This window comes from Bombus impatiens, unplaced genomic scaffold (genome assembly GCF_000188095.3).
Source record: "Bombus impatiens unplaced genomic scaffold, BIMP_2.2 scf_0091, whole genome shotgun sequence".
Classification (NCBI taxonomy): Eukaryota; Metazoa; Arthropoda; class Insecta; order Hymenoptera; family Apidae; genus Bombus; species Bombus impatiens.
In genome coordinates, this window is record NT_176510.1 from 260,854 (window position 1) to 281,399 (window position 20,546).

The window sequence follows — 20,546 nt, forward strand, 5'->3', positions numbered from 1 at the left end:
GCATAATTTCATCGTTTGCAGTCGAAACGTATAGCCATTACGCAAGATTTAAGACCGATAATAAAAATGATTGCATATATTACTTTCCAACTGTTTAATAAAAAAAAATCATCATATTGTCTTTCATCGTTATTTAGAAAACAATCAATATTTTAAGAAATACTCTGAAAACAATTAAGTGATACATGCAATCATTGATTAAAGGCAAAGTGGACATTAAATAGAACTTTGCGCCTCGGGTTCTGAAATACCGACGTGGAAAAAATCAGAGTGTTTCTTACGCCCTCTGCGTTTTGTTACGACAAACATAGTAAGTAGTAGCATACCAGTGCTTACATATGCAATGCTATCTGTATATGCATGTACAATGTACATATATAATTTATAGCACTATGTATGTATATACTTCTGACATAAGATAAATCTATAACAAAGTTATTTACATATTAGATTAGCACATTAAAAACGTTTCAGTTGGAAATAGAATACAATAGGGACAAACAGAACAAATGTGAAAATTTAAAACTTTTTATCCTTAATAATAAAACTTGAATTTTATTTCTAGTTCAGAGATTTAAAATTTGTAAATTGAAATTCAAAAATCTAAAAATGAACAGTTGCATTTAAAAATGTAATCATATATATATATAATGACAAACATAGATATATAGGGTGTATATAAAAATTGGAAACAAACTTTTGGGACCTGATCCAGACGAGGTATCTGTGACAGTACTCATCAAAAAAAGCAAAAAAGTCTTAAAAAACATAAATTCAAAGACAACTTTAAAACATTCAAAGAAGCTGACATTTTCAGACGGCCTTCGATAAAATTCTTTTTTTATAGCAATAAAATCGATATCCTGCTTAGTTTTAAAAGTAGTTTTACTCAACTTTATACTATTTTACATATGTGGAAAATAGACGTTCAAAATTCTATACCTTTATGTTAAAAAAACTGTAATTCCTGTACGATAAAATGGAAAAGTGGAACTGAACTACGCTTTTGAGCTAAAAATATTGTTAACTGATATTTTTAGAGTGCGTACTTCCGCTTTACATCTTCGTAGCTTATCAAATCATTATCATGAGTCAGAAAATAACGGATATTATGATACTTTACGGTCTTCAGTCTCTTCCTGTCCTATCTATGTCGCTTGCTTGATGGTTACTGAAGTTAGAAATAAATTGAACGCGTGTTAGTATATCTATTTTTGAACGCTCACCCTAGAACAAAATCATGACCGCACATACTGATCGTGGCTAAGGTAGACCTGACGTTCTTTTTTTCATCTCTTTTCACGGCGCGACGTACCAAGCACTGATATTCCAACACGCGCGTGTACTACTGACACCCTGAACGAAAGTGAAGTTTCGTCCCATTATCAAAAACGTGAACTCAAAGAGCAAATTGAGAATTCTTCTAATTACAATTTGTTACAATGACCAATCAATTTTAAAAGATTTCTTAATAAGTAAGTAAAATTACTTAAATAATATACAGTATAAACTCAAAATTGGAAACTGTTATATTTCTGCTTCATATAATACATACAACCTTTGTTTAATATACATTGAATTTTTTGCATGAACATCTTATTAGTACTCACTCAGATCTCCTATTATTATATTTTCCTTATCCTTGACTGCAAATCTCATAAAACAATCTGTTTAGATCTTGTTATTTTCATAATTCAAAAGTGAATTCACATTAATTATAAATATATTTCACATGAGCACTTTATACTTAAACGTGTCGCTTTCAATAGCAATAGGGAAATCTATGAAAAATTGTCAAATTTAAATCTTATCAAAATCGATTTTCGAGAACGATTATACGACATGCGTAACGACAAACAGTCGATAGAAGTCGTTATGGCATACTGTGTAGATAACAGTGCACCTGTCAAATTTTTCTTGTTCTGAGGTTATCTCTTCTTATCCTAATTCTTAGAATTTTCCCAAGGCTTACAATGGGTACACGCCAAATGCGTGTAGAAATTCTTCTTTTTATCTTCACGATTCTGGGATCATTTTCATTCGGAAATGCAGCCTCCGCACATATACACTCTCATCAGCACAACAAACAGAGCAGCAATGAAAGAACAGAGGATGGTGCATTTAGTCCACGAGACATGGACCATTACGCCGGAGGAGAACATCATCAGGAGTTTGATCATGAAGCTATTTTAGGTATTCTTTATATTATATTACATTCATAAAAAACCAAGATCTTATTACGGTAAAACCAAGATCTTATCAACAAAATCATGTTTCTCACTTTTCATAGGAAGCGTAAAGGAGGCAGAAGAATTTGATAAACTTCCAACAAAAGAATCAAAACGACGTTTAGCAATTTTATTGACAAAGATGGATTTGAACAATGATAAATTTATTGAGAGAAACGAACTGAAGGCTTGGATTCTGCGTTCTTTTAGCATGCTTTCTGCTGAGGAATCTCAAGATCGATTAGAGGATGCCGACACAGATGAAGATGGTAAAGTCAGTTGGAATGAAATTCTTCAAGATACATATGGCACTGATCCAGAAGATTTAGCAGTGGATGACAAACTTATCACTGACGACAAGCAAACCTTTCAAGCTGCTGATATAAACAAAGATGGTTATCTTGATACAGAAGAATTTAAAGCTTATACACATCCCGAAGAAACACCAAGAATGTTTCCACTCCTATTGAAGCAAGCTCTGGATGACAAAGATACAAATAAAGATGGGTCTATTAGCTTTCAAGAATTTATTGGAAATAGAGCTAAAGCTGAAGATAAAGAGTGGTTGTTAATAGAAAAAGATAAATTCGATTATGAACATGATAAAAATGGAGATGGAAGATTGGATTCTGATGAAATACTTTCTTGGCTTGTGCCTAGTAACGAGTGAGTAAATATTTACATAAAATATTTTTTAATTAATGACTTAGGAATATATGTGACATCATTAAATATTTTAGGGAAATTGCAAGCGATGAAGTCGATCATCTATTCGCCGCATCCGACGACGATCACGATAATAGATTGTCGTTTGATGAAATTTTAGACCACCACGATGCTTTTGTTGGTAGTGAAGCTACAGATTATGGAGATCATTTACAAGACATTGAGCGTTTCACGGACGAACTTTGAAAATCCATTGCTAAATGCATTAGCAAAATTTTACTTCCTTTCGTAATAGCTGTCAAAAACTTACATGACTGAAAATATTTTTAATAATTCTTAATGCTATGCTTTCAGCTCTTATATGTTTTAGTATTCCTATTTATACTGCATTTAGAATACATTCATATTAACACTGGTATAACATCATTTACAATTGCACGAACTTGTTACAGATACTCAACAAATAGTTTCACAAACCACAGTCTTCCAATTTTTACAAAAGTTTAGTGCCATATAAAGCATATTATACAAATGTTAGCACTTTAATATTTATGTTATAAAAGTTAGTATTGTTTATAAGAGTTACCAAAATTATACTATCTCATTTTTATTATTTATTACGTAAAATGATCGCTTATACGTGCATGCATTGATGTCATTTTCTTTTCGTGAACTTACAAACATAAGTGAAAGTGAGGTATAAGAATTTAGAAAAATAGTAATTTAAAGTGTTAGATTTTACTAATTATTACTGAATATTTACACATACGTATGTGTGTATATTATCATATATATAAATTATTCATTCAGTTCCATTCATGAATCATTTTCATCAAAAACTATGTGTATCAGAATATGTAAAATGATTTATGTTGTTGAATATTCATAAATACTCTTTGTTGCAGTTTTGTCTACTTTTCGTATTATGTCACGAATGATATGTAATGAAATTTTTTTAATAAAATGTACACTACATCTAACATGAGTTTTTCCTTTACATTATTGTAGAAAGGAATTAAACGATATTTTCTGATATTTTTTAAAAGACTATTTTCAAACTAGATCTTTCATGGCGGCGCTGCATTCCTAATTTATAGCCTATGTATGTATACCTATAGCAGGAAGAACAACAGTAATTTAAGACTGTAAAAGGAATATATGTATTAACTGAGCTGGTATTAACTAAAAAACATATTTTGTATTGATTTCAATATAAGGAATCCGGTAAAATGCCATACGCGAATCAACCATCAGTTCATATTTCAGATTTAACAGAAGAAAATGTGAAATTTCAAGTAGAAGATACAGAATTGAGGTAAGATAGGTTATATTGAATGATAACTAAATTCTTTTTTATTTTCTTCTCTTATTTTATTAAACTTTTAATTTTTATAGTGTAGCAAATAGTATGAGACGCGTCTTTATTGCCGAGACACCTACTATGGCCATTGATTGGGTGCAATTAGAAGCCAATTCAACCGTGTTGAGCGATGAATTTTTAGCACATAGGATCGGAATGATACCATTGATAAGTGATGATGTAAATAATTAAAAATCAATACTTCGATATATTTAAGATTTTTTAATGAAAACGGAAAGTTGGTATTAAAATTATTTAGGTTGTTGATAGGATACAATATACAAGGGACTGCCAATGCATGGATTTCTGTCCAGAGTGTAGCGTGGAATTCACACTTGATGTAAAGTGTACAGAAGATCAAACGCGACATGTAACCACTGCAGATTTTAAATCCAGTGATCCAAGGGTACTTCCTGTTACATCCAGGCACAGAGAAGATGATGCTAGTGAATACGGAGAAACAGATGGTATATATTTATTTAGATATTATATTCATTACTTTTATAATGCATTATACAACATGAATTGACATACTCTTATCTAGAAATACTGATAGTAAAATTGAGAAAGGGTCAAGAATTAAAGTTAAGAGCATATGCAAAGAAAGGTTTTGGAAAAGAACATGCAAAATGGAATCCCACAGCTGGTGTAAGCTTTGAGTATGATCCAGATAATTCTATGAGACACACGCTATTTCCAAAACCTGATGAATGGCCAAAATCAGAATACAGTGAATTAGAAGAAGATCAATGTAAGTATCACTTTATTACAAACATTGATTCCATACTAAATTCAATCGTAAAATGTTTTAGATGAGGCACCATTTAATTGGGAAGCTAAACCAAACAAATATTATTTCAATGTTGAAAGTAGCGGAGCTCTAAAGCCTGAGAATATTGTCATGATGGGCATTGCAGCATTGAAAAATAAATTGTCTAACTTACAAACACAATTAAGTCATGAAGTTCAAAGTGATGCTTTAAGTATTCATCATTGAATGAAATATATTGTTAGTATTTATGTATTTTAAGCTACTCTCTTTATATTCTTATAAAAATTAAAATTTACATTGACATGACTTGTATTGCAATACTATTTCTGTATCATTTATTCCCATAATAAAAAAATAAAATAAAACATTCATAATTAAAAAAAAATTATATTATTAATTAGGCATAATTTATATTAAAAAAACAAAGTTGTCTTTGGTTAGAAAATGGTATTTTTTTGTTTCTATAGTGGCCACGAAAACGCGTCTCCCGCCCAAATCTAGGAACTTTGTTATACCGTCGCCTTGCAGATTATTTTACAAATGTCGCTGTGCCAACAAGTCGGTTGAACGTTTTTGTTCCATTCAGTGACAGAGAATTTAAGGTTCTGATTGAGTTGTTGTAGGGTGTTAACACGAGAAACACTCGTGTGAATAATAATCGCACCATGTATATCAAACAGGTACCACAAAAAAGATTTAGAATATCCTCTAAGTTCTTGTCTATTTTTGCGCGGTTTCTACAACTTCCTTTTGATAGACGCTCTTCGTTCGTTAGAAGTATGGCTACTATCGTTTAGTGTTAACACGCGTAAACATTGATTTACGCACGATGCCTCTATTCCTTTACACTCGGTATGAATATATTACGCGATTACACAGTTAGATTAATACCTTCAGAAAATGTAACCACACATGTAAATTTACTTACGTGCAGTGCCGAACATAAGTATTGGCACACCCTGTAAAATGGAAAAACTTTTTATAAAATTGAACCAAATGTCTCGATTTTTTTTGTGAAATTAGAAGGATAATAAATATCAAACTTAGAAGGATTAATTTATTGAATGATGCATAAAAAATAATTTTTTAGAAATGCAATTGGGCACAATCACGATAAAAACAGTGAAAATCACATTTTACTACCTTTTCATTTGAGCTTTTAATGAAAATTAAGAAAATGCGTCTTATAAATTTAAGTCAGTTGTACACATGCTGAAGATTTAATCGAAATCAGTTAACATTGCTATGAGCTACAAACAGCTAAAATTGGTGAAAATCGTAATTTTTCGCGACTTTCGGCCTATAACTGTATGTTCAGATGAAAAGGTTTGTTAATAGTTTGATCTTTACTATTTTCTTCGCGATTCCGAAAAATTGTAATTTTTCAAAATGTGTTTTATATGTCATGTAGCAAATTAATCCATCTAACTTCTAAAAAAAAAATCAAGTTGCTCTGTCCGATTTTAAAACAGATATTTCATTTTAAGGAAAAGGTCAATACTTATGTTCAGTATTGTAAGTAATTAGAAATATGTAGATAAAAATTTTTATATAAGGAAACTTACAATTTTAAGACGTGCAATTCATATTTATACGCAATGAATCTTTCTGTGATCAGGTGATTATACAAGGTTTCAAGTCATATCGTGAACAAACAGTGGTAGAACCCTTTGATCCAAGGCACAATGTAGTAGGTATGTGCATATATTTCATTTACATCATTTTAATGGTATATAATATGTTTTTTAATCAAATTTATGAATGATTTCTCTGAACGTCAAGTTGGAAGAAATGGTTCTGGCAAGAGCAATTTTTTTTATGCAATCCAATTTGTTTTGAGTGATGAATTTTCTCATCTCAGACCTGAACAGAGACAAGCTTTATTGCACGAGGGCACAGGACCAAGAGTTATTTCTGCACATGTGGAAATTATATTTGATAATTCTGATGGGAGATTACCGGTATGTAAAATTTGCTATTACATAATTTTCATGCATTATTGTTTATTTAACAACTTTCTGTTGCAATCTCTACCTTATTTGTTCTTATAGATTGATAAAGAAGAAGTATATTTGAGAAGAGTAATTGGCTCAAAGAAGGATCAGTATTTTCTTAATAAAAGGATAGTAACAAGGAATGATGTGATGAATTTGTTAGAATCAGCAGGATTTTCAAGATCGAATCCATATTATATTGTAAAGCAAGGAAAGGTATGCTTCGTGGTGTATTTGTGATTTATAAGAACGGGAAAAATATGATACATTGCATTGTGTAGATCAATCAAATGGCAACAGCACCTGATTCTCAAAGACTTAAATTGTTAAGGGAAGTAGCTGGTACTAGAGTATATGATGACAGGAGAGAAGAATCAAAATTTATTTTAAAAGAAACCGAAGGGAAACTAGAAAAAATTCAAGATTTTTTAAGAACTATAGGTAAATTATTGTTTAAGTTAATGATATCGTTTTGAAAAATAATTAGTAATTTATAATCGTATAATTGCAGAGGAACGTCTAAAAACGTTAGAAGAAGAAAAAGAGGAACTTAAAGAATATCAATGTTGGGATAAACAGCGTCGATGTTTAGAATATACAATTCACGAACGAGAGCTCAAAGAGAATAAAAGAAAGTTAGAAGATCTGGAAAAGTCTAGAGCTAATAGCGGGGCTGAACAAGCCAGATTATGTGCAGAAGCAAAAACTGCACAGGAAATGGTGAGAGCAGCAACAAAGCGCCTTAAGGAAGCAAAGAAAGAAGTGCAAACTGCAAAAGAAGAACGGGATACACTAAGGTAATATTCTTAAGATTACATGTGAATAATTTAAAACAATTGTTTATATTAGTTGTAAATTGAAGGTAAAATTTTCAGTGCTGAACAACAACAATTATTAAAAGAGAAAACTAAGTTAACATTAACTATTAATGATTTATTGGAAGAAGTAAAAGGAGATAATGATAGTCGAAAACGTGCTCAACAAGAATTAGAAAAATTAAAAGTAAACATTGCAGCAAGAGAAGCAGAATTAGAAGAACTAAAACCGGAAGTAAGTTATATCATTATTAATATGCTTGATAATAATTTCGTTAATAATTATTATTTTAGTATGAAGAAATGAAACGTGTTGAAGAGGAATGTACGCGTGAATTGCAATTAAAAGAGCAAAAACGGAAAGAATTATATGCCAAGCAGGGTCGTGGCAGTCAATTTACCAGCAGGGTATTTAATACAACATAATTGCGTGCAAAAAGATATAGGAAATTCCAATAATTTATTTTAATAATTCCTTCGTGTTAGGATGAAAGAGATAAGTGGATACAAAATGAGCTTAAACAACTTACCAAACAAATTAAAGATAAAGAAGAACATGAAAGAAAAATCAGCGAAGACTTAAAACGAGATGCAGAAAAACAAATTACTTTAGAAAAAAAGATCGAAGAACACACACGCGAAATGGAACAGCAACGAACTTCGATAGACGAGCACAATAAACAATATTATGAACTTACCAAAGCAAAGGATCAGTGTCAAGCTACTCGAAAAGAACAGTTTGTTTATTATGTAGCCTTTTGTATAATTAAAGAATTTTTACGAAATATAAGCTAAATTTTCGTTATAGATATCGACAAGAGAGTGTATTACAACTCAATTTATCTGGACTAAAAGAAGATTTGGCCAAGGCAGATCAAAGCTTACGATCTATGGCGGGGAAACCTATTTTAAATGGTCGAGATAGCGTACGAAAAGTGTTGGATACATTTCGGTAAGCATTATTTAAGTAATTTGAAAATGTTATTTTCTAATGTACGTTTTCTTTCCAGAACTCGTAAAGATATGGCCCATGAGGTAAGTAGTTATTATGGGCCTGTGATTGAAAATTTTAGTTGCGACAAGAGTGTTTATATGGCTGTAGAAGTGACTGCAGGAAATCGTTTATTTCATCATATTGTCGAAACTGACAAATTTGGAACAAAAATTTTAAAAGAAATGAATAATCAGCGTCTTCCGGGGGAAGTAACATTTATGCCTTTAAATCGACTCCATGTAAAAGATATAGATTATCCAGAAACCGGTGATGCCATACCTATGATATCGCAGTTAAATTACGATCAGAAGTATGATAAAGCTATGAGGTAAATAATAGCAAAGTTTTTAGTAATACATTTAATTGATATAAAATTATAAAACAATAAAATACGAAATATTTTTATGTTTAATTTTAAATGCAGGTATATATTTGGAAAAACATTAATCTGTCGTAATTTAGAAGCCGCTACAAATTTGGCTCGTACCTCGGGTTTGGATTGTGTGACTCTTGAAGGTGATCAAGTATCCTCAAAAGGATCTTTAACGGGCGGATACTTTAATACACTAAGATCCCGGTTAGAAATACAGAAAACTAGGTCAGAGTTAATAGCTCAAATTTCATCTCTCGAGTCTCAGTTTTCTACTCTTAAAGAAGAAATCAGAAAAGCGGACCAAAATATCAGTTCTTATGTTAGTGAAATGCAAAGGACTGAAACTAAAAATAGTAAAGCTAAGTAGGTTACTGAAAGATGAAAATGAATGTTTGTATGAAACATAACAATTAGAAATCCGACAATTTTCTTATTTTTATAGAGACGTATACGATAAAATGAAAGCAGAAATACGACTTATGAAGGAAGAATTAAGTGCAATAGAAAGATATCGCACACCGAAAGAAAGAAGTCTAGCGCAGTGTACATCGAGTTTAGAAGCAATGCGTGCAACGAAAGAAGGCTTGGAAAGTGAATTACATCAAGAACTCATGGCACAATTGTCTGTTGCTGATCAACGTCAAGTTGATACGTTAAACGATGACATAAGGCGCTTAACAAAAGATAACAAAGAAGCATTTGCTAAGCGAATGCGATTAGAAGCTGAGAAAAATAAATTGGAAAATCTATTAACCAATAATTTGGTCAGAAGAAAAGACGAATTGGTTCAGGCATTGCAAGAGATATCAGTAGAGGATCGACAACGTCAATTAGAATCATCAAAAGCACAACTAGGGGATATTGAAAAAAGATTAGTGAAAGTAAATGCAGATTTTAAAGCTCAGAATGAAAGAGTAACTAATGCTATAAAGAAGGTAAATATAAAAATTATTACCTAAATATATTAAGCCTAATACATGTTATATATGTATAAAGTCCTTCGTAGCAAAAAGCGGAATCTGCAGAGGTCGAAAAGTGGAAAGCCAGGGAGAAGGAAGCACAGGAAAAAATAGAAGCAGATGCTAAGGATCTAGAGAAACTAGCCAGCAAATTGAACATTTTACAACAGAAAATAGTAGAATGTACACAAAAAATTACTGAACTTGGTGCATTACCTAGTCAAGAAGTATATTCCAAATTTAGTACTCTGACTACTAAACAGTTATTTAAAGAAATGGAAAAAGCTAATAATCATTTAAAGAAATACAGGTAAACTAACAATATATTTTATGTATATTTATATATTTTATGTGTTATTTACACATATAAAGATATGAAAATGTTTTATGTTATGTTATAATAACTTCTATTATTACCTTTTGTTTTAGTCATGTAAATAAAAAAGCATTAGATCAATTCATGTCATTTAGTGATCAGAAAGAGAAATTGGTAAAAAGAAAAGAAGAATTAGATAGAGGTGATGAAAAAATTAAAGAGCTAATGTCAGTACTTGAACAACGTAAATGCGAAGCAATTCAATTTACATTCAAACAAGTATGTAATGTAATTTTATTCTATGCTTACATTGTGATACTGTTTCGCCATTTACCTTTTAACTGTTACAAGTGAAGCACTCAAATCGTTCTTTTCATACTTAGGTAAGTAAATATTTTAGCGAAGTGTTCAAAAAGCTTGTACCATCAGGTCATGCTCAGTTAGTTATGAAAACAGCAGATGGTGACGAAGGAGACGATACGACGACAGAAGCAGCTGATTCTGATAGATTTATCGGTGTTGGTAAGAAAAGAAGCAGCTTTCTATCTTTGTTAGTAAACAATAAATAAATAAATCATTACGAAATCTTTTTTGGTACAGGCATACGAGTATCTTTCACTGGCCATAGAGCTGAAATGAGAGAAATGAATCAATTGTCTGGAGGACAAAAATCACTTGTAGCATTAGCATTGATATTTGCTATCCAAAAATGTGACCCAGCACCATTTTACTTATTTGATGAAATTGACCAAGCGCTAGATGCGCAGCACAGAAAAGCTGTAGCGGATATGATCCATGAACTTAGTTCCGATGCACAATTTATCACAACAACCTTCAGGTAACTCTCTACTATTTTTTCTGAACTAATATATAATTTTTTGTACAATCACATACATAATTAATTGTGTTATAGACCAGAATTGCTGCAACACGCGAACAAATTTTATGGCGTCAAATTCAGAAATAAAGTTTCTCACGTTGTATGTGTAACACGAGAAGAAGCAGCAGATTTTGTAGAAGACGATACAACCCACGGTTAATGTAAAATATGAACTATTTATAAATTATATCATCGACCTGGAAACGGTTATTTTTTTCAAAAGCGAGGTTTATATAGGGTGTAAATTAGCCGAACTATATTGCGTTTATTCTTTTTTTTTTACAACTTTTTTAAAAATAAAACTGCACATTTTATGTTAATGTACCTGTTTAGGGAACAATGAATAATCACTTATTTTACATCGGTAAGTCACGAGATATTTATATACTCTAAACATTTGTTACTTTGTTTTCTTTATTCCTCGTTTGTTAAAGATATGCATAAATCACATTTCAATGGCCATCATTCATTTAATTTCAGCTGTGATATTGAAACTGAAATTGTCAAATATAGCATCACGTAATCATGTAAATAATTCACTAGTAACGTAAAGGAATACAGAAAATTTTTATTCTATTAACAACTATGTAAAAGTTTATATTTGTTTTTCTATTGTATTTAAAAACGAATTACAATACGTATGCCAAAAATCGTCGGATTTTTATTTTTGAGACAGATTTACACCAATATGAAGTATGTATATGGAATATTAAAAAGACAATTGTTCCATGAATTGTAAAAAAAGAAATAATTGCGTTCAATTGAATATCATTCCTCCTGCTACTTTTCTTTACGTTGATTAGTTAAGCTATCATGCATACTTATTACCACGTTTTCTATTAATTCTGGTATAACAATACCATTGATATCAATAAAATTTGCAACAGATTTTGTAACACTAGTTTCATTCACGTTTCCTGTGGCTGTACTTCTGACGGATAGTACAAGATTATATTTGTCATCATGTCTCTTTAAATATGAGCTTGCTTCCCAAACCAGATCTGGATTAAAACCTGCTGGATCTCTGAAATAAAATATGATAATTTGCAACTTATTTACAGTCTTAGGAAACAGTAAACAATATCAGATTTAATGTACTTTACCTTTCAATGGCTACAACAAATATACCCTTTTCTTTGTATGCTGTATAAAAAGTCAAAAGTGCCATTAAAAAGAAATATAACGAAACACAAACAAGTAACACAGGCTTTGATGCAGGGAAAGGATATAAATAATCACAGAGGAGGGCAACAACTGCAACCATTATAGCAATTCCACATAGAGCTAATCTTCCATCCAATAAAGCAAAATTCTCTATGTAATTGTATTTTTTTGTAAGTACATCCTTAACTGCATCATCTAATGCATTCTTTACTGCAGATCCATCCCATTTGTTAATTTTGATTACCTGAAACAATAAATTTTAGAAAAAAATTAAATTATCTAAGCAATAAATGAATTAAATTATTGTGTGTTACAGTAGCGTCTCGTATTTAATACCGGCGAACAGAAATTTATTTCAGACATGTATAAAAGATAAATTGATAATGATTAGAAAAAAACATAATGTTATTCCGAATAAATTCCCATTAGTAAACACAGAAAAATGAAATAAATTACAATTTTTATGTTGTTGAAGCGTCATACGTGGCGTGTTCTAACACATGTTATAGCTAAGTTGTATATCAATAAATCTTTACATTGGTGCTAGAAAATTCAGAATACATACTTTATTAAGCATTCATTTAGTAAAGTCATACAATTAAACTTACAAGATTTTCTGCATTCTTATCCGGACCCATCTTAACCACAATCTTGTAACAAAACAGTTATAGTTATAACTATAGTAATTCAGTATATAGAGTTGTACCAGCGATGATCTTTAGTTGTACACGTCAAATCATTAAACCTTTTGGTACATTCATACCACTCTAAGAATACTTTTGTTTTACTATGGATAATCGGTACATGATTTATCACACTTTTATCCTTATGAATGATTAAAAGAAATGTAGACAAATTATTTCTTAAGATAAATTAATAAAGATATTGTACATTGAACGCTTTAAATTATAATTAATTACAGAGAGTTAATTATTATACTAGTCTCTGGAAGGTTGGCGAACTTGCAGGCAGAAGAGCTCGTTGATTATTTAAGCGTATCAAAGGATGTATAGTTCTATGTTTCTCATGAACATAGCAATATATATCTATGGTATTTCTTTAGTTGTCAAGTTAAAGGAGAGGAAAAATGGCGGATGAAAATGAGGATCAATGGTTGTATGGAGATTCGACTGACGGAAAAGAATACACACCAACGTCTGCTCAACCAGAAAGCCAAGAAAATGATTCGCTCCCTGTTACGATACAAGAAAAGTCAGAACCCTTGGAAGATCAAAAAACAGAAAATGTTCCTGATGCACCAACAGAGGTATACCTTTTCTAACCTATTCATCCGGTTATTGCTATTGGATTCCATTAAAAAAATTGAATGAAGATAAATACAATGAACTAAATGTTTAAGCTCTTTTGATACGGAATATATGCATGATTAGAGTATCAATAAAGATATTTTATCATAATTAAAATATACCTTATTACTCGCACAATATAACCTATTTGAGAGGTAAACGATCTGAAACTAAGTACAATATTGAAATGACATTTATTTTCATAGACGCCTGAAGGAACAGAACCACAGGAGGAAGAGTCTTCTCGAGCCGATAACGTTCAGAACGAAAACAATACAGAAGTGAACAAAAATGGTGTAAGAGAAGTTTCCAGTCAAGAAGATGGTGAAGCCGCTAGTGATTCGGATTCCGATGACGACGTACACGTTGTCATAGGTGACATTAAATCGACCCCGGCATATGGTAGCCTCAATATCAAAAGAGGAGGATTACTCACAAATGCATCGGGAGTACCAGATAAATTGAATAAGCAACCTGGAAAATTTAGTATAGATGAATTCGAAACTATAGGCGTTATCAATGGAATGCCTGCTCATGAGTTTAATTTAGATCAATTAGAAGACAAACCTTGGAGGCAACCTGGTGCAGATATTACCGATTACTTTAATTATGGCTTTAATGAAGAAACATGGAGAGCTTATTGCGAAAGACAAAAGAGAATGAGAAGTGAGTCTGGAGTAGGCTTAATATTGAATGCAGGAGGAGGCGGTGGTAATGCAGGCAGCATGAGGGTACCTCAAGTTGCAATTACTAATGATAACAGTAAATATTCTGGTATAATGGGGCCAAAAAGAGCAGGTCCGCCTCCAGGAAGAAAAATGGCAGGGACAATAGATGTAATTGGTAGTTCAGGTTTGGCTTCCAGAAGAAATCTTGATAAATCTCCGCCAAAAGGAAATGTGATACAAGTAATGACTGCAGATAGGAGAGAGTACTCTAGGAAGCCAGGTTATCCTGATATGAGTGTGCCACCTCCAGGAGCAGGAATGCCTCCTGCATTTGATATACCTCCTCCTGGATACCCTGGAGAGCCAGCTCCTTTTTATATCCCAGAAACAGATCCATATTATCAAAGCTATGAGCCTACACAAGATAATCAATGGGGCAATGATCCGGTATATCTCAAACAATCTTATTTATCCTACAAATCTGATCTTTCCACTGCATGATGTCAAGCAGTAAGTAGCTTTTTATTTCTAAAAAAAATTTGATTATTCTTTTTACTTTAGACATGGCAACCGACAAATTTAGCTATTCCAATGACAGAGGGAGAAGATGATAAAGATACTGGCCCAAAAACGATACCAACTATGGTTCCTCCTACAAATATTCCTCCTATAATGCCACCTAGAGATTCTCGAGATCGTGAAAGAGATCGAGAACGAGAAAGAGATCGCGACAGAGAACTAGATTCGATGGGACGGGACAGAGAAAGAGATAAGGATAGAGATCGCGATCGTGAGCGTGAAAAGGATTCTATGATTAGAGAACGAGACAGAGAAAGAGACTCGATGTCGCGAGATGAAGAAAGAGATCGTGACAGATCTCGATCTCAGTATCGACACAAAGACCGGTAACGAAGCACTGCGGAATTAAAATTTGATACCGTGTCAATAGAACAATAACAATACTTGCCATATTTTTGTTTTAGACATCGACATCGATCCAGATCGCGATCTCGTAGACACAAATCGAGGTCCAGAAGCCCAAGTCGGCGTAAGAAGAAATCTAGACGCTCTGAAAGAGAACGTTCCAAAGAAGAGAGCGAATAAAAATAAGAAAATATGTATTTACATATATCCGTGATCACATTGGTATGCTGAATTTAAGATGTCGATTCATTTAATAATGTAATTTTTCATACGTTACTTTCAAGAATATATGTTGGTACAATTGTCGCACGAACTCTTAAGAGACAGCGACAAATCGTTTGATCAAGATTTGTATGACATTCTCCGCGATCCTAGCCAACGAATAAGTTATAGATAGTACCAATAAACTTTATCTTTAACGATACGAAATGTTCATTACAATCCTCATATTTAATGCGTATTGTATACGTGTTACACTATTTACAATAAATTTGTGGTTGGTAGATCTACAAGGAAACAGGCACGGGACACCAAAACTACTAAGATTTGCCATTCAATGTATGGTTTTATATCATAATGTTATTACAGAAATGGTATTTTATAATAATTAAAAGTAATAGTAGTTTATTGGTAAATCACTCGGGAGTGAATTGATCGATACTCATACCGACTACATAGTCGGACTCGTACCGATCGATGCGTACACGCGCGAGTTCTTTTTTCTCTTTTTGTAAATTCAATTATACCACATTTTTTTGCATCAAATCTTTCCATTTTTCATTATCATTAATATCATCATACATAATGGAAAAAAATGTTACATTTGTACAGCCATCATATACACGTTACATTTAGAATACCGTTAATTCTTTATTTTTTTCGAGTGTGTAAGTGTGTAAAGGTGTGGTGTATACCTGATGCATTAGGTACGTCTACTAATGAGTAAAATGCTAATCAAGACAAACTACCAGTACGGCTACCTACGTTTTAATTTCAATTTTCTTATTTTCGAATAGTTATTTTGGAATTTTAAGCGCGCTTTCGAAATTCAAAGTGATCCACTGAATTATTTGTGAATCTGTCAATAAAAATTTAAGAAAAGTAAGCGAGAACGTAGATCGCCCTACACGTAAATTGTCTCGAATCATCGGTGTAGGAGATGACAATAAATAATATTTAAGGTAGGTATTTCTTGTATACAAAAAAAAATGAAAAATAAGACAAAACTCAAGCAACAGAAAGCATATATATATAATTATCATACTAATTAATTAATGCATCTACTAGTTATAAGGTTTACAATACGAACAAATACCATTTAAAAAATATACTAAAGAATATTTAACTCGACTAAGTAAACGCTTGTAGTTTTATTTAGTGCGACAATTTTAATGGAGAGCACTTACGGTTGTAAAAATGCAATTGCATTGACACGCTTTGTCCTTACTTTTTACTTTTAATATTTTGTTTTAATAAACAAAAAAAAAAAAATACAGCATTTAATACAAAACGATGTACAAAATAAAGAAAAGAGAATAAAGAAAAAAATAAACGCATAAGCAAAAAGCATGAACACTAACGACGAAATAAGTTGGAATAACGTTTGATTCGAAGTAACCGGAAATGCACTGGATCCAAAGAGCAAAGCTTGCGCGACGAGAAAATCTAAAAGAGCGCGAGAACACTGAATCGATTGAATGAACAGGAAAATGTGGAAATTTTTCTTCGTTTCGTGTTGTTTTCCTTTTTTCCCTTTTTTTTTCGTTTTATTGTAATAAGTTATCACGACATCCTCCTTTCACATTATATTCAGATTCGAAAATCCTTTTTATTTAACGTTCTAGAAAATATGAAATACAATCGACAAAGACGCTAATTAGTATATAATAATACCGTAACGATGTGTATCGTTCTTGGAAATAGTTTTACAATACATATATATCGGCGGAAACGCTTTGCATATTATTGGTTTGACAGAACGTCTAACGTAAAGCCGCAAAACAGAACTCTTTGGACCTGGGCAATGTTAAGGAACCGCTACCACCACGAGTCAAAACGAATTCGTATATCCCAATTAAAGAATCGATCAACAGAAAAACAAGAATGCGATAATCGATGAACGAACGAACACGGTATGTCGTTAAACAAGAAAGGAACAAGTAATCGTGGGAAGAACAAAACTTATTGCATGAAACCATTCGTCTTCTGGCTTTCATGTGCTCGTAAAAAGTGATCTCGCGTGCGTTATTTCTCGCGTACTCTTTATTCTCGAAAAATTCCGGTACGTCGATTCTACCATCGACGCGTGACTATTTAAAAAAATCTACGCTCTTTTTTTTTACCGAGGAGTGAGTGTATATTACTTATTTCTTATTATTTCTTTCTTCTTTTTCTTTTTAAACGTTTTTCTTTCGAGGTGGCGGTTTGTAGTGGCTCTCTTTCGTCGCTAGTGCATTTTTTATAAACCGTTTTTTTTTTTTGACATGCTCTCTTTCGTTAGTTTTTTCCTTTTTTAGTTTTTACTTAAATGGTACAATGACGTATTTTTTATCATTTTTTTTTGTCTCTTTAATCTACTCGCACTGTTCTGCCTGCTTGTAAAAAACATCGTCGAAAATGATTCTTTTCGTGGCTATTTCATCGTTTCTACGTTCTATACACTAATATACAAGTTACGCAATTTTTTTGTTTTAATCCGTATGCCTGTCCGTCCCACTTATCTAATTATCCGCTAACATGGAATACATTTCTTGTTCTTTATATCCCTCTGCATCTACCGTGTGTCCCAGAAGCATCACCGGCTCGTACATTGCTCGCGCGATTATCGAACAACAATTGTCTTTTTCTTTTCCATTACGTTCAACGTATGAACGACTGTTATCATGAAACGATAATGTTAACAAGAAGCTAAAAAAATAAGAAGAGAGCTTTTAAAAACGTTACACCGTGTTGTCACAAAATTTCACACCTCTCCTTTCCAGGCGAATCGAGCAACGCAACATGTCAAACAATTTATAATTACAGCTTATACATGCTTCGTATATATTACAAATAGCTTACGATTTAGCCGATGACGCCTTTTTCTTTTCATTTCGCCGAAATGAACGACATTTAATTCGCAACAATGTACACGCGCATACGATTAAATATCGAAAGAAAAATCATGAATGACACGAGTCGACCCGCGTGCAAGTGTAAGAGCCAGTGGCGTGGCAAACGAGTGTACGCATACATATATGACATATATCTGACAAATATATACGATATATATATATTTATATATATATGTTCAATTAGCCCTGCGAATCCGTGGTTGTTTCGTGTAACCGTGTCGAGGATAGATGTGTACGTGTATACCGTGAGATTATGTAATGTAATGAAAATGACGATATCTCTGCGGTGAGAATAGCGCGCTACTGTACATCAGTCTTAATATCAGGGCGCACCATTCCCGTGGATGTTCTTCTACGTCCTCTTCGTCCTTCCTTGGTTCACGCGTGCGACCGCGCGCGGATTCGCGTCCCGTCACCTAAAGAGGCAGCCAAAGGAACGCTGAACGGTGAACCAAGGATGTAGCGAATCAATTTACTATTTCACGTTTTCCTTTGTTATTCGATTAACTGTATAGCGCCATGGCAGTTGAAACCGGTGGGTGCGAAGATGAAAAATGAAGAAGAACGCGGTGTCTTAGATCTGTGTGCTTCTTTCGCGCGTGTATGTGTGTGTGTGTGTGTGTGTGTGTGTGTGAGCGCGCGCGCGCTCGTGTATATTGTATGTATTCGCAAGCTTGCATTCAACGAAGAGAGGCAAGCTGTTGCTTTTTTTTTTCGTTGAATACTTGTAAACGGATACCGTGGCATATCATCACATCACCAAATAATATCGATCTTGTATGTCTACCTATGTGTGTAGGGCATGCGTGATATATGCACATGTAGCGTATACGTGTGTGTAGATGAGTGTATGTTGCGTGTGTGTGTACGATCGAGTGTGTTCTACAAGTGGGAGGTCGCAGATCTTTCATATATATATAATACAATTAGCATGTAGTATTAAAATCATATACAATTGTTACAATATTTAAATAGTACTTATTACATATATATCATATATCGATAGTTTTCAAAGGTTTTAGGTATACATATACAGATATATATATATTTATATGTATATATATGTATAATCAATTATTTATAGGGTTGCTTAATTGTCCTCCTCTTTCGGATCATATGCGTTCCCACCGGGAATCCTTTCTTGATTTTGCGTTTTCTGTATATCTTTGTTTCTTTATCATGATGTTCGCAAGATACCTTCAAGAAAGAGTGACGTGTGTCCGGGTATAGATGGGGGCGAAAGAGAAAGAGATGATTGTATCTAAAGTACAAATATTAGAGGCTTAAAGGGAGCGCAAAGGGATATACGTAACGCAACGTGGGAACGCTGTCATATTACTTGCACGATATCTCTGTATATGCCGAATCGAACATCGTGTTGATCGTTTGCAGATAAATGTTGTTATATAAAACAGTAGTCAATTTATCTTTCGCATAAATTTCGTTTAATCGATAAATGCTCGTCGTGCCCCTCTTGGTGAACATTTACAGTTACAAGAATTTAGAATGGGGCGTTTAACTGAAATTTAGACGAGACGGTAAAAAACATTCGTTTATCAAATACTGTTCCATGTGATCCGTTACATATACAGAGATATTACGACACGAAGATGCTCCTTTGATAATGTGATCGGCGTGCGCGAAACTTCATGAATACGAATTGTGCTGCGGCAAATTTCAATGGTTTTTGTCCAATTGAATTGCTAGATTGGGATGTTTACACGCCTTCTATAAATTGGAAGAGACGAACGAGCCGGTCGGTCGTCTTTCCCCTGGTTTTATTTTGCTCTTTTCTTCGTTAAAGGCAAGAATAAGTCCGATACTGTTTGCGTTACAAATCCCGCGATTCGGATCCTTTATTAACAAAATTTTTCATTACTCGCTGACGAATCGTATAATCGCACAGAAATTTACAAAAAGACATACCAAACTGTGTGTACAGAAATACTAAATAATGTGTATCGCACTTTTACATATTTTACAAAGAGTACACGCTCTTAAGGAATAGGATGT

General features: G+C 32.8%; 5 protein-coding genes across 12 annotated transcripts; 4 read left to right on the forward strand and 1 right to left on the reverse strand.

Moving 5' to 3' along the window:
• Positions 1-1,113: 1,113 nt before the first annotated feature.
• On the forward strand, positions 1,114-3,412 carry LOC100744720 (reticulocalbin-2). Of its 3 annotated transcripts, none has more exons than XM_012394570.3 (4): positions 1,114-1,475; positions 1,967-2,193; positions 2,291-2,894; positions 2,969-3,412. In XM_012394570.3, exons 2-4 carry the CDS (start codon positions 1,974-1,976, stop codon positions 3,138-3,140), a joined length of 996 nt encoding a protein of 331 aa, XP_012249993.1. In that variant the 5' UTR covers positions 1,114-1,475; positions 1,967-1,973; the 3' UTR covers positions 3,141-3,412. The 3 variants fall into 3 exon arrangements, with proteins under 3 accessions (XP_012249993.1, XP_012249994.1, XP_033174260.1); XM_012394571.3 differs by having other exon boundaries at positions 1,214-1,475; positions 1,955-2,193; XM_033318369.1 differs by lacking the exon at positions 1,114-1,475 and having other exon boundaries at positions 1,809-2,193.
• A 602-nt stretch (positions 3,413-4,014) lies between these two features.
• LOC100745688 (DNA-directed RNA polymerase II subunit RPB3) lies at positions 4,015-5,393 on the forward strand. The gene is made up of 5 exons (XM_003485973.4): positions 4,015-4,209; positions 4,290-4,434; positions 4,514-4,721; positions 4,799-5,005; positions 5,067-5,393. The coding sequence occupies exons 1-5, from the start codon at positions 4,124-4,126 to the stop codon at positions 5,249-5,251; spliced, it is 831 nt and encodes a 276-aa protein (XP_003486021.1). The 5' UTR covers positions 4,015-4,123; the 3' UTR covers positions 5,252-5,393.
• Positions 5,394-5,549: 156 nt separating this feature from the next.
• On the forward strand, positions 5,550-11,889 carry LOC100746807 (structural maintenance of chromosomes protein 3). 6 transcript variants are annotated; one of them, XM_024372687.2, is made up of 19 exons: positions 6,077-6,352; positions 6,438-6,541; positions 6,645-6,720; positions 6,809-6,987; positions 7,078-7,236; positions 7,302-7,461; positions 7,532-7,817; positions 7,896-8,070; positions 8,130-8,243; positions 8,322-8,572; positions 8,644-8,787; positions 8,846-9,157; positions 9,254-9,565; positions 9,645-10,137; positions 10,209-10,471; positions 10,591-10,756; positions 10,861-10,999; positions 11,078-11,315; positions 11,391-11,889. In XM_024372687.2, the coding sequence occupies exons 2-19, from the start codon at positions 6,530-6,532 to the stop codon at positions 11,515-11,517; spliced, it is 3,606 nt and encodes a 1,201-aa protein (XP_024228455.1). In that variant the 5' UTR covers positions 6,077-6,352; positions 6,438-6,529; the 3' UTR covers positions 11,518-11,889. The 6 variants fall into 6 exon arrangements, with proteins under 6 accessions (XP_012249980.1, XP_033174258.1, XP_012249978.1 ...); XM_012394554.3 differs by having other exon boundaries at positions 6,499-6,541; XM_012394556.3 differs by having other exon boundaries at positions 6,514-6,541.
• A 56-nt stretch (positions 11,890-11,945) lies between these two features.
• On the reverse strand, positions 11,946-13,286 carry LOC100740248 (probable signal peptidase complex subunit 2). The gene is made up of 3 exons (XM_003485927.4): positions 13,130-13,286; positions 12,461-12,765; positions 11,946-12,381 (listed from the first exon to the last, which is right to left on the reverse strand). Exons 1-3 carry the CDS (start codon positions 13,157-13,159, stop codon positions 12,138-12,140), a joined length of 579 nt encoding a protein of 192 aa, XP_003485975.1. The 5' UTR covers positions 13,160-13,286; the 3' UTR covers positions 11,946-12,137.
• A 242-nt stretch (positions 13,287-13,528) lies between these two features.
• LOC100741209 (pre-mRNA 3'-end-processing factor FIP1) lies at positions 13,529-18,342 on the forward strand. The gene is made up of 4 exons (XM_003485935.4): positions 13,529-13,788; positions 14,035-14,943; positions 15,058-15,401; positions 15,480-18,342. Exons 1-4 carry the CDS (start codon positions 13,609-13,611, stop codon positions 15,598-15,600), a joined length of 1,554 nt encoding a protein of 517 aa, XP_003485983.1. The 5' UTR covers positions 13,529-13,608; the 3' UTR covers positions 15,601-18,342.
• Positions 18,343-20,546: the final 2,204 nt, after the last annotated feature.